The sequence below is a fragment of the Rattus norvegicus genome, chromosome 19 (assembly GCF_021556685.1).
Source record: "Rattus norvegicus strain SHRSP/BbbUtx chromosome 19, alternate assembly SHRSP_T2T, whole genome shotgun sequence".
NCBI classification, from domain to species: domain Eukaryota; kingdom Metazoa; phylum Chordata; class Mammalia; order Rodentia; family Muridae; genus Rattus; species Rattus norvegicus.
Genome location: NC_141552.1, coordinates 39,323,949 through 39,337,786, shown reverse-complemented (window position 1 = coordinate 39,337,786; position 13,838 = coordinate 39,323,949). Strand labels below are relative to the sequence as shown.

The following is a 13,838-nucleotide window of genomic DNA, read 5'->3' as shown; positions in this document are numbered from 1 at the left end:
GCCCCTCTCGCCCAACCTGGGAGAACTCTGGACAAATCCTTCCTCCCCAGCCTGTAGGGTCTCTAGCAGCCAAGAAAGGGAAGAGGGCGCTACCTTCCCACACTAACCCTGCTCTTGATGGTCTCCAGGGTTCACATCTCCAGGGAGAGGGGCAGCTGGGCAGGGCGGGAGTTCCGGCCCACAAACCCCCTTCCCATCACCAGCCCGACCAAGCAACCATGACTGCAGCAGCAGGAGGGGACAGCATGGTTTCCTCCCCCACCATGTGACCAACTTGCCTCTCTCTCCCCTCTCTCCTTGCCTCTGCTCCTCCCCACCTCCTCCCTGCCTACCTACCTACCCGGCCCAGTCTTCGTGTGCCCAGGGACACTGCAGAAGGTGCTGGAGCCCACCTCCACACATGAATCGGAGCACCAGTCTGGCGCATGGTGCAAGGACCCACTGCAGGCAGGTGACCGTATCTACGTTATGCCCTGGATCCCCTACCGCACGGACACACTGACCGAGTATGCTTCCTGGGAGGACTATGTGGCTGCACGCCACACCACCACGTACAGACTGCCCAACCGTGTAGATGGCACTGGCTTTGTGGTATATGATGGTGCCGTCTTCTATAACAAGGAACGTACTCGCAACATTGTCAAATATGACCTGCGGACCCGCATCAAGAGCGGAGAAACAGTCATAAACACAGCCAACTACCACGACACCTCACCTTATCGCTGGGGAGGCAAAACCGACATTGACCTGGCAGTGGATGAGAACGGGCTGTGGGTCATCTATGCCACCGAGGGGAACAACGGGCGTCTGGTGGTGAGCCAGCTCAACCCCTACACACTGCGTTTCGAGGGCACCTGGGAAACAGGCTATGACAAGCGCTCAGCCTCCAATGCCTTCATGGTGTGTGGTGTCCTCTATGTGCTGCGCTCTGTTTATGTGGATGACGACAGTGAGGCAGCAGGCAACCGCGTGGACTATGCCTTTAACACCAATGCAAACCGAGAGGAGCCCGTCAGTCTCGCCTTCCCCAACCCCTACCAGTTTGTATCTTCTGTTGACTACAATCCCCGGGACAACCAGCTGTATGTGTGGAACAACTATTTCGTGGTGCGCTACAGCCTGGAGTTTGGACCCCCAGATCCCAGTGCTGGTGAGGATGGGTTTTGAGGGGTGCTGGCCTGTTTGCACATAATACACCGGTACTCTGGGGGATTAGGAGGTAAAGAAAATCACAGTGTGTGGCAAACATCCACCCTTCCACACCTCAGTGTGCCTTCTGTCTTCAAGGCTTGGGGTTCACTGTGCTGATTCCTAGATGAAGTTCATACACTAAGTGACTGAGGCATTGTTTACTTCAGAATGGAACCCCCCAGGGTTCTGGCTCTAACCAGGATCTAGGATCTGTGCTGCCTGGGCACATCAGTGTAAGATTGTTGGATATGTAGACTCAAAAGCAAACAATTACTTGTTCTCATTTTGCCTCCAGCTTCCCGTCAGCTAACCAGAGCCACCCCAGAGCTGCAGAGAGCCTTATGATACCCCTGAGGGAAGGTGTAGGTAGGCAGGCACCAGACCATGGTCAGCTGCGTCATAGATGAGAGGTGATTGCATCCAGCAGCTTTGACACACGTCTCCAGTACCAGCTCTGGGAGAGCCTCACAGAGCACATAGTATATTTTTACTCTCTTCTGAGTGTATATATATCCATATATATACAGGGGACTTCTGAGCACAAAAAGACCAGGGGGCCCAGAGTACTTCAATGGGTAAGGTAGATGTCAAGGTGCCAAGGGACCCTGTGTTTGGGCACATTGGTGTGCCTTAAGTATGGGTGTGACCATACCCTGTGTCCCCTCTTCCTTCCAGGCCCAGCCACTTCCCCACCTCTCAGTACCACCACCACAGCTCGGCCTACGCCCCTCACCAGCACAGCCTCACCTGCAGCCACCACTCCACTCCGCCGGGCGCCCCTCACCACGCACCCAGTAGGTGCCATCAACCAGCTGGGACCTGACCTGCCTCCAGCCACAGCCCCAGCACCCAGTACCCGGCGGCCTCCAGCCCCCAATCTGCATGTGTCCCCTGAGCTCTTCTGTGAACCCCGAGAGGTCCGGCGGGTCCAGTGGCCAGCTACCCAGCAGGGTATGCTGGTAGAGAGACCTTGCCCCAAGGGAACTCGAGGTGAGTGCTGCAGCACAGCTGAGCTGGAGGAGCTAGGGGACGGACAGCTGGGCTCTGCAGCCCTGTACCTGGGGGACTGCAGGTGTTCAGCCCCTGGCCTCAGAGTAAGCATAGCCAGTTTCAAGACAGATATGGGACAGATAAACAACTCAGGTTCTAGGGGTTCCAGACAAGGTTGGGAGAGGCTTAGTGAAGAAAGCCTTCCAGAGCGGGTCTTGCAGGGGTCAGGGGGGAGGATAACTCTGGGAGGCCTAGGGTGGCCTTGTACCTTTCCCCAAGTGTCCCTCTCCTGCTCGCCCTCTGCTCTTTCCTCCCTCTGTCCTTGGTCTCTTCATCTCCTTCTCTCTGGCTTGTTTGTCTATCTCAACAGGAATTGCCTCGTTCCAGTGCCTCCCAGCTCTGGGGCTCTGGAATCCTCGGGGCCCTGACCTCAGCAACTGCACTTCCCCCTGGGTCAACCAAGTCGCCCAGAAGGTACCAGTAACTGCTGCCCCTTGCAGGCAGGCCAGCCAGAACCCAGGGTAGCAGGAGCGATGGGAAAAGTTGGGGAGACACATAGGGCTAAAAGCCAGGGCAAGGGTTCTCTGTAAACCTTGTGTGGGAAAGGCTGACGGAGAAGATGGCCTCTGCAGGCGGGGCATGTGAAGAGGGAATGTACAGCTGTGTAGGCCAGTTCCCCTCAGACCTGAGGTCACCCTCCTCCCCACCTCATGCAGATCAAGAGTGGAGAGAATGCAGCCAACATTGCTAGTGAGCTGGCCCGCCACACGCGGGGCTCCATCTATGCTGGGGACGTGTCCTCATCGGTGAAGCTGATGGAGCAACTGCTAGATATCCTGGATGCCCAGCTCCAGGCCCTACGGCCCATTGAACGAGAGTCAGCTGGCAAGAACTACAATAAGGTGGGCCTGTATGAAGGGTCTGGCCTGTGCTGCCACCCCACAATGACCAGTGAGGGATGTGGTACCCCAGGTAGGGTTCCTAAAGAAGGTCACTGGAAGAGTGATCAGTGTCTAAGCACAAGAGCTAGGGAGCGCATTGTCTTCAGTCTCCCCCTGTCACTCCCTCCATTTCTCTCTGTAGATGCACAAGCGAGAGAGAACCTGCAAGGACTATATCAAGGTGAGCCCAGGAAGGCCCAGCTCTTGGGAATGAGGGGCCTTGGCTTCCTGGGGACTTTGGGAATGGAAGGGAGAGGAGGAGACATCAAGACTGTCCCAAGGAACTGGAGGATGTGGGAGACTCATTCTGTTGTCCCTGCTACCCACAGGCTGTGGTGGAGACAGTGGACAACCTGCTTCGGCCAGAGGCACTTGAGTCATGGAAAGACATGAATGCCACCGAACAGGTCCATACGGCCACCATGCTCCTAGATGTCTTAGAGGAGGGTGCCTTCCTGCTGGCCGACAATGTCAGAGAACCTGCTCGCTTCTTGGCTGCCAAGCAGAATGTGGGTGAGTACTGCAGCTACTCCAGGATCAGTCTCAATCTTGGGGGTTGTTGGTTCCCCAGTTCCTGGGTCTGTGGTTTTCCTGCAGGCCTTGTGTTTTAGCATGAACCCTGTCTGGGGATAGACACTGATAGCATGTCACCCCTGCCCACACAGTCCTGGAGGTCACTGTCCTGAGCACAGAGGGTCAAGTGCAGGAGTTGGTGTTCCCCCAGGAGTATGCCAGTGAGAGCTCCATTCAGCTGTCCGCCAACACCATCAAGCAGAACAGCCGCAATGGTCAGTGTCCGCAGGCCTTTGTCTGTGCATGCATGTTGCCCACTTTGTACCTAGATCTTGGCTCTATGTGAAACCCATAGTCATGGGTTTTAATCATGGTTTATCTGTCACTAGTGTGGCTATTATTCCAATGCTCTGCAGAGGCCTGGGTTCTGGCTCCATTTGAGATGGAGGCACAGAGAGGCTAGGCATCTGCCCAAGGGCATGCAAAAAGTAATAGTGGGGCTGGAGAGATGGCTCAGAGGTTAAGAGCACTGACTGCTCTTCCAGAGCCCCTGAGTTCAAATCCCAGCAACCACATGACAACCATCTGTAATGGGATCTGATCCCCTCTTTTGGTGCATCTGAAGACAGCTGTAGTGTACTTATATAAATAAATCTTTAAAAATTAAAAAGAAAAGAAAGTAAAAGTAGGTCAGAGAGCCAGCCACTGTGCTGTCATTTAAACCGCCCACCAAGGGATAATGGCCTTGTGGAAATGGCTCCTGAACTGCTTGACATGTGATAGCCCAGTTTCATTGTATCATGGGAGCCATGGAACCCAGACAGAGTGCTGTGGCTAAGGATGGCCGCCATATCTCCCTGTGCCCATCTTCCTCAGGTGTGGTGAAGGTTGTCTTCATTCTCTACAACAACCTGGGCCTCTTCTTGTCCACGGAGAATGCCACAGTGAAGCTGGCAGGTGAGGCAGGGACCGGTGGCCCTGGAGGTGCCTCCCTGGTGGTTAACTCACAGGTCATCGCAGCATCCATCAATAAGGAGTCCAGCCGTGTCTTCCTCATGGACCCTGTCATCTTTACTGTGGCCCACTTGGAGGTGAGCCCAGGTGTACCCCTGAAACTCCCTGAAGTCCCAGCATCCTCTGTTCCTAGACTACATATCCCCCACCATGCATTCACCCACCTGAGAGTAAGTTTCAGCTCCCTTACTTCAGCTTGGACCATAGAGCTGGTGGTCACCTCGGTGTCCCCAAATGCTTCTTTCCCTGAAGCTGGTGTGAGGGTAAGAACAGAACTCTCAATTTCAACCCTCTGTCCACCCCTATATAACAGGCCAAGAACCACTTCAATGCAAACTGCTCCTTCTGGAACTACTCAGAGCGCTCCATGCTGGGCTACTGGTCAACCCAGGGCTGCCGACTGGTGGAGTCCAATAAGACCCATACCACATGTGCCTGCAGCCACCTCACCAACTTCGCAGTGCTCATGGCTCACCGAGAGATCGTAAGCTGGCCAGTGTGGTGCTGTTCCGGGCAGGCCTGCTTGCTGCTGGCCTGGCTTTGCATGGCATCCTAGAGAGCACACAGCATGGGCGATGCCTACAAGGCCAGCTCATGGGCATGGGGGGCCACCAGTCTTACCTGGGGCATGAGGCCTTGCATCTGGCTCCCTCTGGCCTGAGGCACTCAGGAAAAGCAAGTTGGTATCACAAGCCTTCCAGAGCATGAGGAAGTGAGCCCGCACTGCCTGCACAGGGGTGGGGGCCAGCTTGGTGGCCGATTGGGCAGCACTGGAGGGCCTTGAGGCCCACAGCCTTACCTGGGTCCTTGTCTTCAGCTGGCACCAGGCCAAGCCCTGAGTGCACCCCCTTCTCCTGTCCCCCAGTACCAAGGCCGTATTAATGAGCTGTTGCTGTCAGTCATCACCTGGGTTGGCATTGTCATCTCCCTGGTCTGTCTGGCTATCTGCATCTCCACCTTCTGCTTCCTGCGGGGCCTGCAGACCGACCGCAACACCATCCACAAGAACCTGTGCATCAACCTCTTCCTTGCAGAGCTGCTCTTCCTGGTTGGAATAGACAAAACTCAGTATGAGGTGAGGCAAACTTGGAGCCAAGACTAAGCAGTGGACAGGGCTGCAGCTCGTGAAGCAGCCGCTTACTGAGTGCCCTTGCAGGTCGCCTGCCCTATCTTTGCGGGCCTGCTGCACTACTTCTTCCTGGCCGCCTTCTCCTGGCTGTGCCTAGAGGGCGTGCACCTCTACCTCCTGCTGGTCGAGGTGTTCGAGAGCGAATATTCACGCACCAAGTACTATTACCTGGGCGGCTACTGCTTCCCAGCCCTGGTGGTAGGCATCGCAGCCGCCATTGACTACCGAAGCTACGGCACTGAGAAGGCGTGAGTCACCCCATTATCCCTGTGCTCTCTGTCTTCTTGGTTCTTACGAGGCTGGCTTTCTTTGGGCCAGGGCGGGTGGCCAGGCTCTCAGGCATCTCTCCACTCTGGCTGTGTTTCTTTGTAGCTGCTGGCTGAGGGTGGATAACTATTTCATCTGGAGCTTCATTGGGCCCGTCTCCTTTGTTATTGTGGTGAGTGGCACTTCAAGTACTGGGGCTCTTGTCATTCAAGCTGGTCTGGACCCTAAGCCCTGGCCGGGCCCCTTGCCAGCCTTACAGGACCCTTAGTATAAAAACTGGCAGAACCACGCAGATGAGCCAGGGGATGGCTCAGTGATGAACACTTGCCCATGATGCAAAAGGCCCTTGGTTCTGTCTTTCATCGCACACACAGCCTGAAGCGCAGCTAAAACACCAGGATCACTTAGTCCGTAGTCCCTGGCTCTACGGCCAGTGACCTGCAGTTCTAGTCCAAGCCCGTTTCATGCCAAGCCATGACCCTTGGCCTCACAACATCAAGTAACGACAGACAGTGCGCATCTTGGGCCCTGTAGGCACTGAGAAGGGGTTGGACCACAGTCTGAGCCCCCTTTCCTGTGCTCCTACCCAGGTGAACCTGGTGTTCCTCATGGTGACCCTGCACAAGATGATCCGAAGCTCATCCGTGCTCAAGCCTGACTCCAGCCGCCTTGACAACATCAAGTGAGCCGCTAACCCTAGTGAACCTCAGAGTGTCCTGAGACACTTTTATTGCTGGTTGTCTAGTGGGGTTTTCAGTGAGAGGGTATTTGTACCTGGGATGGCCCTATTTAACAGAGCCAGAGGTGCAGAGGTCCATCCAGCCTGTGCTTTCGGGCCCGAGACTGTAGTCAGTGTGAGTCTTGTCTGAGGACACCTGGAAAATAGGCCACACGGGGAGTTTTAGTGGGCTGGAAATCTAACCGAAATGATGAAGTTGGCGGGGAACAACAGGCCTTCCCAAGACCTCCTCAACCTTAGGCTAGGTCTTTTAGACGGCACTGGAAGCCTTGGGGCTGGGCCGTCTTCCTTGGTGAGTACTGTGACAGCTTGTCCTCTGGCTACTAGGTCCTGGGCGCTGGGTGCCATTGCACTGCTCTTCCTGCTGGGCCTCACCTGGGCTTTCGGCCTCCTCTTCATCAACAAGGAGTCAGTAGTAATGGCTTACCTCTTCACAACCTTCAACGCCTTCCAGGGGGTCTTCATCTTTGTCTTTCACTGCGCCTTACAGAAAAAGGTGAGGGTGGTAGAGTTCTCCTCAGGGACATTCTGGATTATTAGGGGAGGGAGGCCAGGATGAGGCTTAGGTACTCCCTGGGACCTTTAGTGTGTCTCCTGGTCACCTCCCTAATGTGGACCATTTGAGTCTTAATAGAGGCAGAGTGGGAATATTCAGTCAGAAGTAAAGACAGTTCTAGAAGAATGGCGACAGAACAGATTCACTATAGATGTTCTTATGGCCCTATTAGTCGTGAGGCCCACCCAGCCTTTCGTGACAGACAACTGGAAGCCACTACAAGATTCCTACCTTAACAGTGGGAGTGTTTCTCCCTCTTCTGGCTTCGAGGGCACTGCACAAATGGTTTACATGTGTGACACAGAAAACATCCATACTCACGACACATGAGAGCCGGTGCTGCTGGCTCATCACCCTCGTCCCAGCACTCGAGAAGCAGAGCTCGACAGATCTGTGAAATCAAGGCCAGCTTGGCCCACAGAGCCAGTTCTAGGACAACCAGGACTACATAGAGAAACCTGTCTCGAAAAACAGCAAGACCACACACAAGAGGGAGAATTTTAAAAAGTCAAGGGCTGGAAAGAAGGCTCAGTGGTGAACCTGGACTGCTCCTCTAGAGGCTCTGCTCTTCCTGAGCTCCATCTCACCCGGGCTGAGGGTGTAGCTGAGTTGGCAAAATGTTTGTCTAGCTTACCTGAAGCCTGAGTTCCATCTCTAGTGTCCCATGAACTGATCATAGTGGTGCATGCCTAGAGTCCTGGCACTGGGGGGGGCAGGGCAGGAGGACCAGGAGCATATGTGTGTTCCCTAGGTCTGACATATGTCTAGTACATGTTCCTGGAAGATGTGTTAAGTTGGACAATGAAGGGATAAATAGGAAAGTTGATGGTGGAGAAAAGATTATGGACCAACGTTTCAATGACCTGCCAACCACTAATATATCAGTCTTTGGTCCTCCGAAGTAACCCTTTCTGAGGGTGACACTGCCGTGACTGTCACCTCTTACACAGGTGCACAAGGAGTACAGCAAGTGCCTGCGTCACTCCTACTGCTGCATTCGCTCCCCACCTGGGGGGGCTCACGGCTCCCTTAAGACCTCAGCCATGCGAAGTAACACCCGCTACTACACAGGGACCCAGGTACCCGGGCAGGGAAGGCATATCCACCAGGTCTCTCTGGGGCCGAGAGGCAGGAGTGCTCTGCCAGAGTCTCAGAAAGATCCTGGAGGGCAGAGTGGTCCTGGAGACCCCCTCACGTTTGGGCTGTGTCCCCAGAGCCGAATCCGGAGGATGTGGAATGACACCGTGAGGAAGCAGACAGAGTCGTCCTTTATGGCAGGGGACATCAACAGCACCCCCACCCTGAACCGAGGTGAGGTTCCCTGGCTCTGTGTCCTCTCAGAAGCTCCCTGCCCCAGGTCTCTGGGCTGCCTTGTAACCTTTTACCCCTCCCTTGGGCAGGTACCATGGGGAACCACCTACTGACCAACCCTGTGCTACAGCCCCGTGGGGGCACTAGCCCATACAATACACTCATTGCAGAGTCTGTGGGCTTCAATCCCTCCTCGCCCCCAGTCTTCAACTCCCCAGGTGAGGACACATAGATGCCTGGGTGCCAGGGAAGAGGAGCAGAGCCCCAGGCTGGGAGGCCCCAGGCTGGGAGGCCCCAGGCTGGGAGGTCCTAGGCCTCTGCTGAGCTCATTCTTGTCTTCTCTTCCTTTGTGGGCTGGCGTCTACAGGAAGCTACAGGGAACCTAGTAAGTACCACTGTCTCCTGGAAGCATTTCCAAAGGGGGTTGGGAAGGAGGCTAGAGCTTTCTGGAGCCTCTCATGGACTCTACATTTGGGGTGCCTCTACCCACAGGCTCTGACATGGTTGCCAGGTGGGACCCTCAGTAGAGAATGAAAGTGAGGGAGGGTTCAAGCCTAGGGAGTGAACCTGGATACACAGGGCTCCATTTGCTGAAGTTCTGAAACTTAAGGAAAAACTCAAGATCCTGGGGAATTGGTCCTAATGTACACCCTCTTCAGCCCATTGCGAGTTGAGGAAGAGGAAAAGCGAGAGCAGAGGCCCTAGGCAGACCCCTTGGCCTCTTCCTTATTGCTCCCTCTGCCCTGCAGAGCACCCCTTGGGCGGCCGGGAAGCCTGTGGCATGGACACACTGCCCCTTAATGGCAACTTCAACAACAGCTACTCCTTGCGAAGTGGTGATTTCCCTCCGGGGGATGGGGGTCCTGAGCCACCCCGAGGCCGAAACCTAGCGGATGCTGCGGCCTTTGAGAAGATGATCATCTCAGAGCTGGTGCACAACAACCTTCGGGGGGCCAGTGGGGGCGCCAAAGGTCCTCCACCAGAGCCTCCTGTGCCACCCGTGCCAGGAGTCAGTGAGGACGAGGCTGGTGGGCCTGGGGGTGCTGACCGGGCTGAGATTGAACTTCTCTACAAGGCCCTGGAGGAGCCACTGCTGCTGCCCCGGGCCCAGTCGGTGCTGTACCAGAGTGATCTGGATGAGTCGGAGAGCTGTACGGCAGAGGATGGGGCCACCAGCCGGCCCCTCTCCTCCCCTCCCGGCCGGGACTCCCTCTATGCCAGCGGGGCCAACCTGCGGGACTCGCCCTCCTACCCGGACAGCAGCCCCGAAGGGCCTAATGAGGCCCTGCCCCCTCCCCCACCTGCTCCCCCTGGGCCCCCAGAAATCTACTACACCTCTCGCCCGCCGGCCCTGGTGGCTCGGAATCCCCTACAGGGCTACTACCAGGTGCGGCGGCCCAGCCATGAGGGCTACCTGGCAGCCCCCAGCCTTGAGGGGCCAGGGCCCGATGGGGATGGGCAAATGCAGTTGGTCACTAGTCTCTGAGGGGCCTCATGGACCAGAGGCCTGGCCAGGGAGGGAATCCAGGAGGGGCTCTGGTGGGAGCAGAGACTGATGGAGGCAGTGGCTGGTGGGCCACTCTCTCCAGGTGCCCCTCTGCCTGTGGGCCCCACAGTCCCCTTGGGGACTATGACCTGGGCCCCAGGTGCCAGGGTTAGTAGACAGGGTTTCCACCAGCCACAAGCCCCAGCCTCTTTAGGGGAGTGCATTGAGGAGAAGCCCCCAGGGCCCTAGGAGTGAGGGAGAAGCTGGTAGGTGTGACCAACGTCCAAAGCTCCCTCCCTTTGGAGGGAGAAAGCAAGGGATAAGGCTTCCCTAGGTGTACAGGGGTGGCCACTTTTGAGGTGGCCGAAGCCTTGCAGGATACACCCTATCTGCTGCTCACTCTTCTTCGTCCACCAGAAAGGAGCAGTGGGACAGATGGACAGGGTCCTTCCATGCTACAGTTCCTTGCTTCTTGGAGACTGGGCCTTACATCCTGAGAGAGCCCAGGCCCAGGGGATGGATGGGGTTGTGAGGGCTGGTGGTTAATGGTGGAACTTTCTCTGAAGCTCCTTTCTCCCTTGCTATTGGTCCCTATCTCCCGAGCAAGCCTACCCTAAACCCCCAGAGTGCACCCAATGACCCCCTCCCTTGGGGTGACTCCTGATGAAGCACAACTCCCCGCAGGGCCCCAACCCACTGCAGTGGCCATATTTGGGCAGTTCCCAGTCCTGTGGGCTGGGCTATCTGGGGAGCAGATGTGGGGTCTGGGGCTCCCTGAGGAGTGGGTCCTGGGTTTGGATCTTTCCCTAGGGGGTCCTCTTACCCTTCTCTTCCTCCCCTATTGCTGTAAATATTTCAACAAAATGGAAAAGGAAAAAAAAAAGACAAAAAAAAGTAAGAAAATCTCATCACTTGAAGCCACCGGGCACCTGCAGCCCAGGCCAGCCCGGACTTTCTCCCTCCGGAACAGAGCAGCGGCAGCCCTGGCAGCCAGGACTTCCTGTGTGTACATCCCAGCCGGGGTGGGCAGCCATCAGAGCAGCTTTTTACACTCCAGAGACAAAACAAATCTAGAAGCAACAGCGAAACAAAGAACCTGTCCTTCCCAGCACCGGTCCTTTCACCTCTGCTCTGTCCTCTCTGCATCAGTCAGCCCTCCTGGGGCGTGTACCTCACTGCCTGCCCCAGGGCCAGAGGCCTGTCTCCCCTGCCCACTGGCCAGGAGACATCTTCACACCCAAAGATGTTTTTGCCAAGATGGCTGCACTACCCCCTTTGAGTTCCTGCTTCTTGTATATCACTTCGGGACTCATGACAGGCAGGAGGAGGCTGGTGTCCCATCCTGAAAAGGGCAAGGGAACGAGGAGGTCAGAGAGTGGGTCCTGGGGCTGAGGGTGGGATGGCAGTAGTGATGTCATTTCAGGGGTGGGGGACAAAGGTGAGAGATCGCTTTTCTTAACCCGCCCCTACCCCCAAGCCCTCAGGCAGGTGTAGGGTGTCTGCTAAGCACCTCCAACCCAGCCTGCCCTCCCCCCAGTTTTTTGGGGGTAGAATTATCCTGTTGCCATCTTCCAGAGGTGACAGTGCACCTCTGCTGACTTCATCCTGTCTCTTCCCTGCCTCCTTCCTCACAAGTGCCATGAGTTTTCAAGCATCCTCGGGTCTCAGCTTGCTGCTGCCATGAGCTTCTTTGGGTTATGGGGGAAGGGACTCTAGGAAGGAGCTGAGGAGGTGGTGGGTGGGTGGCTGGAAGGACCCTTTTTGCTGCTAGAAAGCCCTCTCCCTTCTAAGGAGCTGGGACTGGTTTGTCCCCAATCAATGAGGGGGAAAGGGGCCAGACCAAAGATAATGGTTTGCCCCATGGAGGGGAACAGTGTGAAAGGCAGGGTTTATTCCATCTCAGTTTTCCTGGTAATGTTTAGCCTACCTTGCCAGAAGAATAAGAGTGAAGTCTAAATAGGGAAGAGGACACAGGATGGGGACAGTCTGGCCAGGCGGGTGTGAAGAGTGTGTGGACTGGCTCAGCCCTGCCTAACTTCACTGGGTCTGGACCTTGGAGTGGCTGTCTGGAGTGGCTGTCCTAGGAGCCAGAGGAGTTGACTCAGCCCAGGCTGAGGCCATCAGACACTAATAAAGTGGAAGGTGTTGGGGGAAGAGCTCCTCGGGGATTGGCAGACACAGGAGTCCTGTGCCCTCTCCCTATACAGACCCTCTCCAAAGGTGGGCTATGGAGGGTAGCATGTAGTGTGGTAGGGCCTGTGGCTCCTGCTCTGGCTGGAATTACTAGCACAGGGAGTCACTCACTCCCAGGCCTCAGAGCTACATGGCAGGTCCCCAAGTGCGGCTGGATCCACTACAATCCAGCGTAAAGCCACCCAGAGAGCCCAGGTGTCCCCTACTTTAACCAGACCTGGTGCCTTGACGCCCCCACCCCAGCGGGGACGGTACAGAGAAGGGTCTTGGTCTCCTCCTCCCTTCCTCGGGCTCCTGAATTCATTTGCTCCTAAACCTTGCTCATTCTTTTTCTCCAGGTTTTTCTTTTGGGTTTTCCTAGCTATCCGACTTCTTTCTTTGTGTCCTTGTTTGCCGTCTCAGTGTTCCTCTCTCATTCTCAATTTCTTAGTCCATTTGGGCCTCCTCCCTGCCCCCACACCCTACTCCCTCCCCTCCTTGGTCTCCTTTTCGATATGCCAAACCAATTTTGGGTCGAGTGCATTTAACGAGAATAAAACAAAAGGCTCATAAGAACGTTTCAGAAAAAAACAAAAAGTTTTAAAAAAATGTTGAGTCAAAAAGTCAAACAATAAAGAAATTAAGATTTCTTGAAATGAGAAAGAGTGGTGTGATTCAATTGGTGGACAAAAAAATGCATGCTATATTTCCCTCATCTCGGGAAGTCAAGCATTCCGAAGGTGGATGAACATGGTATTATGGCCTGTAACTGGCATGTGGGAACCTGAGGCAAGATTATCAGTCAAAGTCAGCCTGGGTTACACAGTGAAACCCTGTCTCAACAAAATTCAGGGGATGGGAAGATAGTTCTGTGGTAAAGAACCCTTGTTCTTGGGTTGGGGATTTAGCTCAGTGGTAGAGCGCTTGCCTAGCAAGCGCAAGGCCCTGGGTTCGGTCCCCAGCTCTGAAAGAAAACAAAACAAAACAAAACCCTTGCTCTTGCACAAGTCCCAACTTCTGTTCCCCTATGGTGGTTTACAACCACCTGTGACTCCAATTCTAAGGAATCCGAACCTTCTGACCTCCACAGGCATACATGTGGTTCATATAACATCTAAAACAATCTTAGAACCCTCAGCAGATACCAGAACTGATGTATGCTTGTATGTGGAGTGCTTTTATACTCCTGGCCTGGCTGTTTCTTGGGTAGTTTCCTCTGATCTGCAGCCATAATGCAAGGTGCACAGCTACAGTTATAAATCCACTTTACAGATGGAGATGCATACCTAGATAGACACACACACCTAGGTCTCTGGCCTGTCTACTGGGTCACATGCCCTTCTTGGCCTAGACACATAGCTACAGCCAAGCATGGAAGTGTGACACAGATTCCGGCCACTTGTCTAGAATCTAATGTGGAATGAGGACAGTCATGACTACACTTGGTTGTCAACTTGACTACATCTGGAATAATCTAAAATCCAAGTTACGTTGATGGGATCATCTGAAGTAAGAAGACCTATATCTGA

General features: G+C 54.9%; 1 protein-coding gene across 11 annotated transcripts in view; it reads left to right on the top strand.

Moving 5' to 3' along the window:
* Adgrl1 (adhesion G protein-coupled receptor L1) overlaps window positions 1–12,965 on the top strand; it is a 42,165-nt gene extending 29,200 nt beyond the window's left edge. For 5 of the 11 annotated variants that reach the window (NM_001431366.1, NM_022962.2, XM_087595108.1 and 2 more), the window contains 19 exons: window positions 350–1,150; window positions 1,867–2,181; window positions 2,552–2,655; window positions 2,898–3,083; window positions 3,265–3,303; window positions 3,452–3,635; window positions 3,788–3,910; window positions 4,512–4,726; window positions 4,963–5,133; window positions 5,515–5,724; window positions 5,806–6,026; window positions 6,151–6,217; window positions 6,636–6,727; window positions 7,112–7,280; window positions 8,291–8,419; window positions 8,555–8,651; window positions 8,741–8,869; window positions 9,019–9,036; window positions 9,401–12,965. In NM_001431366.1, the coding sequence (NP_001418295.1) occupies window positions 350–1,150; window positions 1,867–2,181; window positions 2,552–2,655; window positions 2,898–3,083; window positions 3,265–3,303; window positions 3,452–3,635; window positions 3,788–3,910; window positions 4,512–4,726; window positions 4,963–5,133; window positions 5,515–5,724; window positions 5,806–6,026; window positions 6,151–6,217; window positions 6,636–6,727; window positions 7,112–7,280; window positions 8,291–8,419; window positions 8,555–8,651; window positions 8,741–8,869; window positions 9,019–9,036; window positions 9,401–10,137 (4,007 nt within the window). In that variant the 3' untranslated portion in view covers window positions 10,138–12,965. Of the gene's footprint in view, window positions 1–349; window positions 1,151–1,866; window positions 2,182–2,551; window positions 2,656–2,897; window positions 3,084–3,264; window positions 3,304–3,451; window positions 3,636–3,787; window positions 3,911–4,511; window positions 4,727–4,962; window positions 5,134–5,514; window positions 5,725–5,805; window positions 6,027–6,150; window positions 6,218–6,635; window positions 6,728–7,111; window positions 7,281–8,290; window positions 8,652–8,740; window positions 8,892–9,018; window positions 9,037–9,400 lie in introns of all 11 variants that reach the window. The other 6 variants (XM_087595112.1, XM_087595114.1, XM_087595115.1 and 3 more) reach the window with 2 other exon arrangements.
* The last annotated feature ends 873 nt before the right edge of the window (window positions 12,966–13,838 follow it).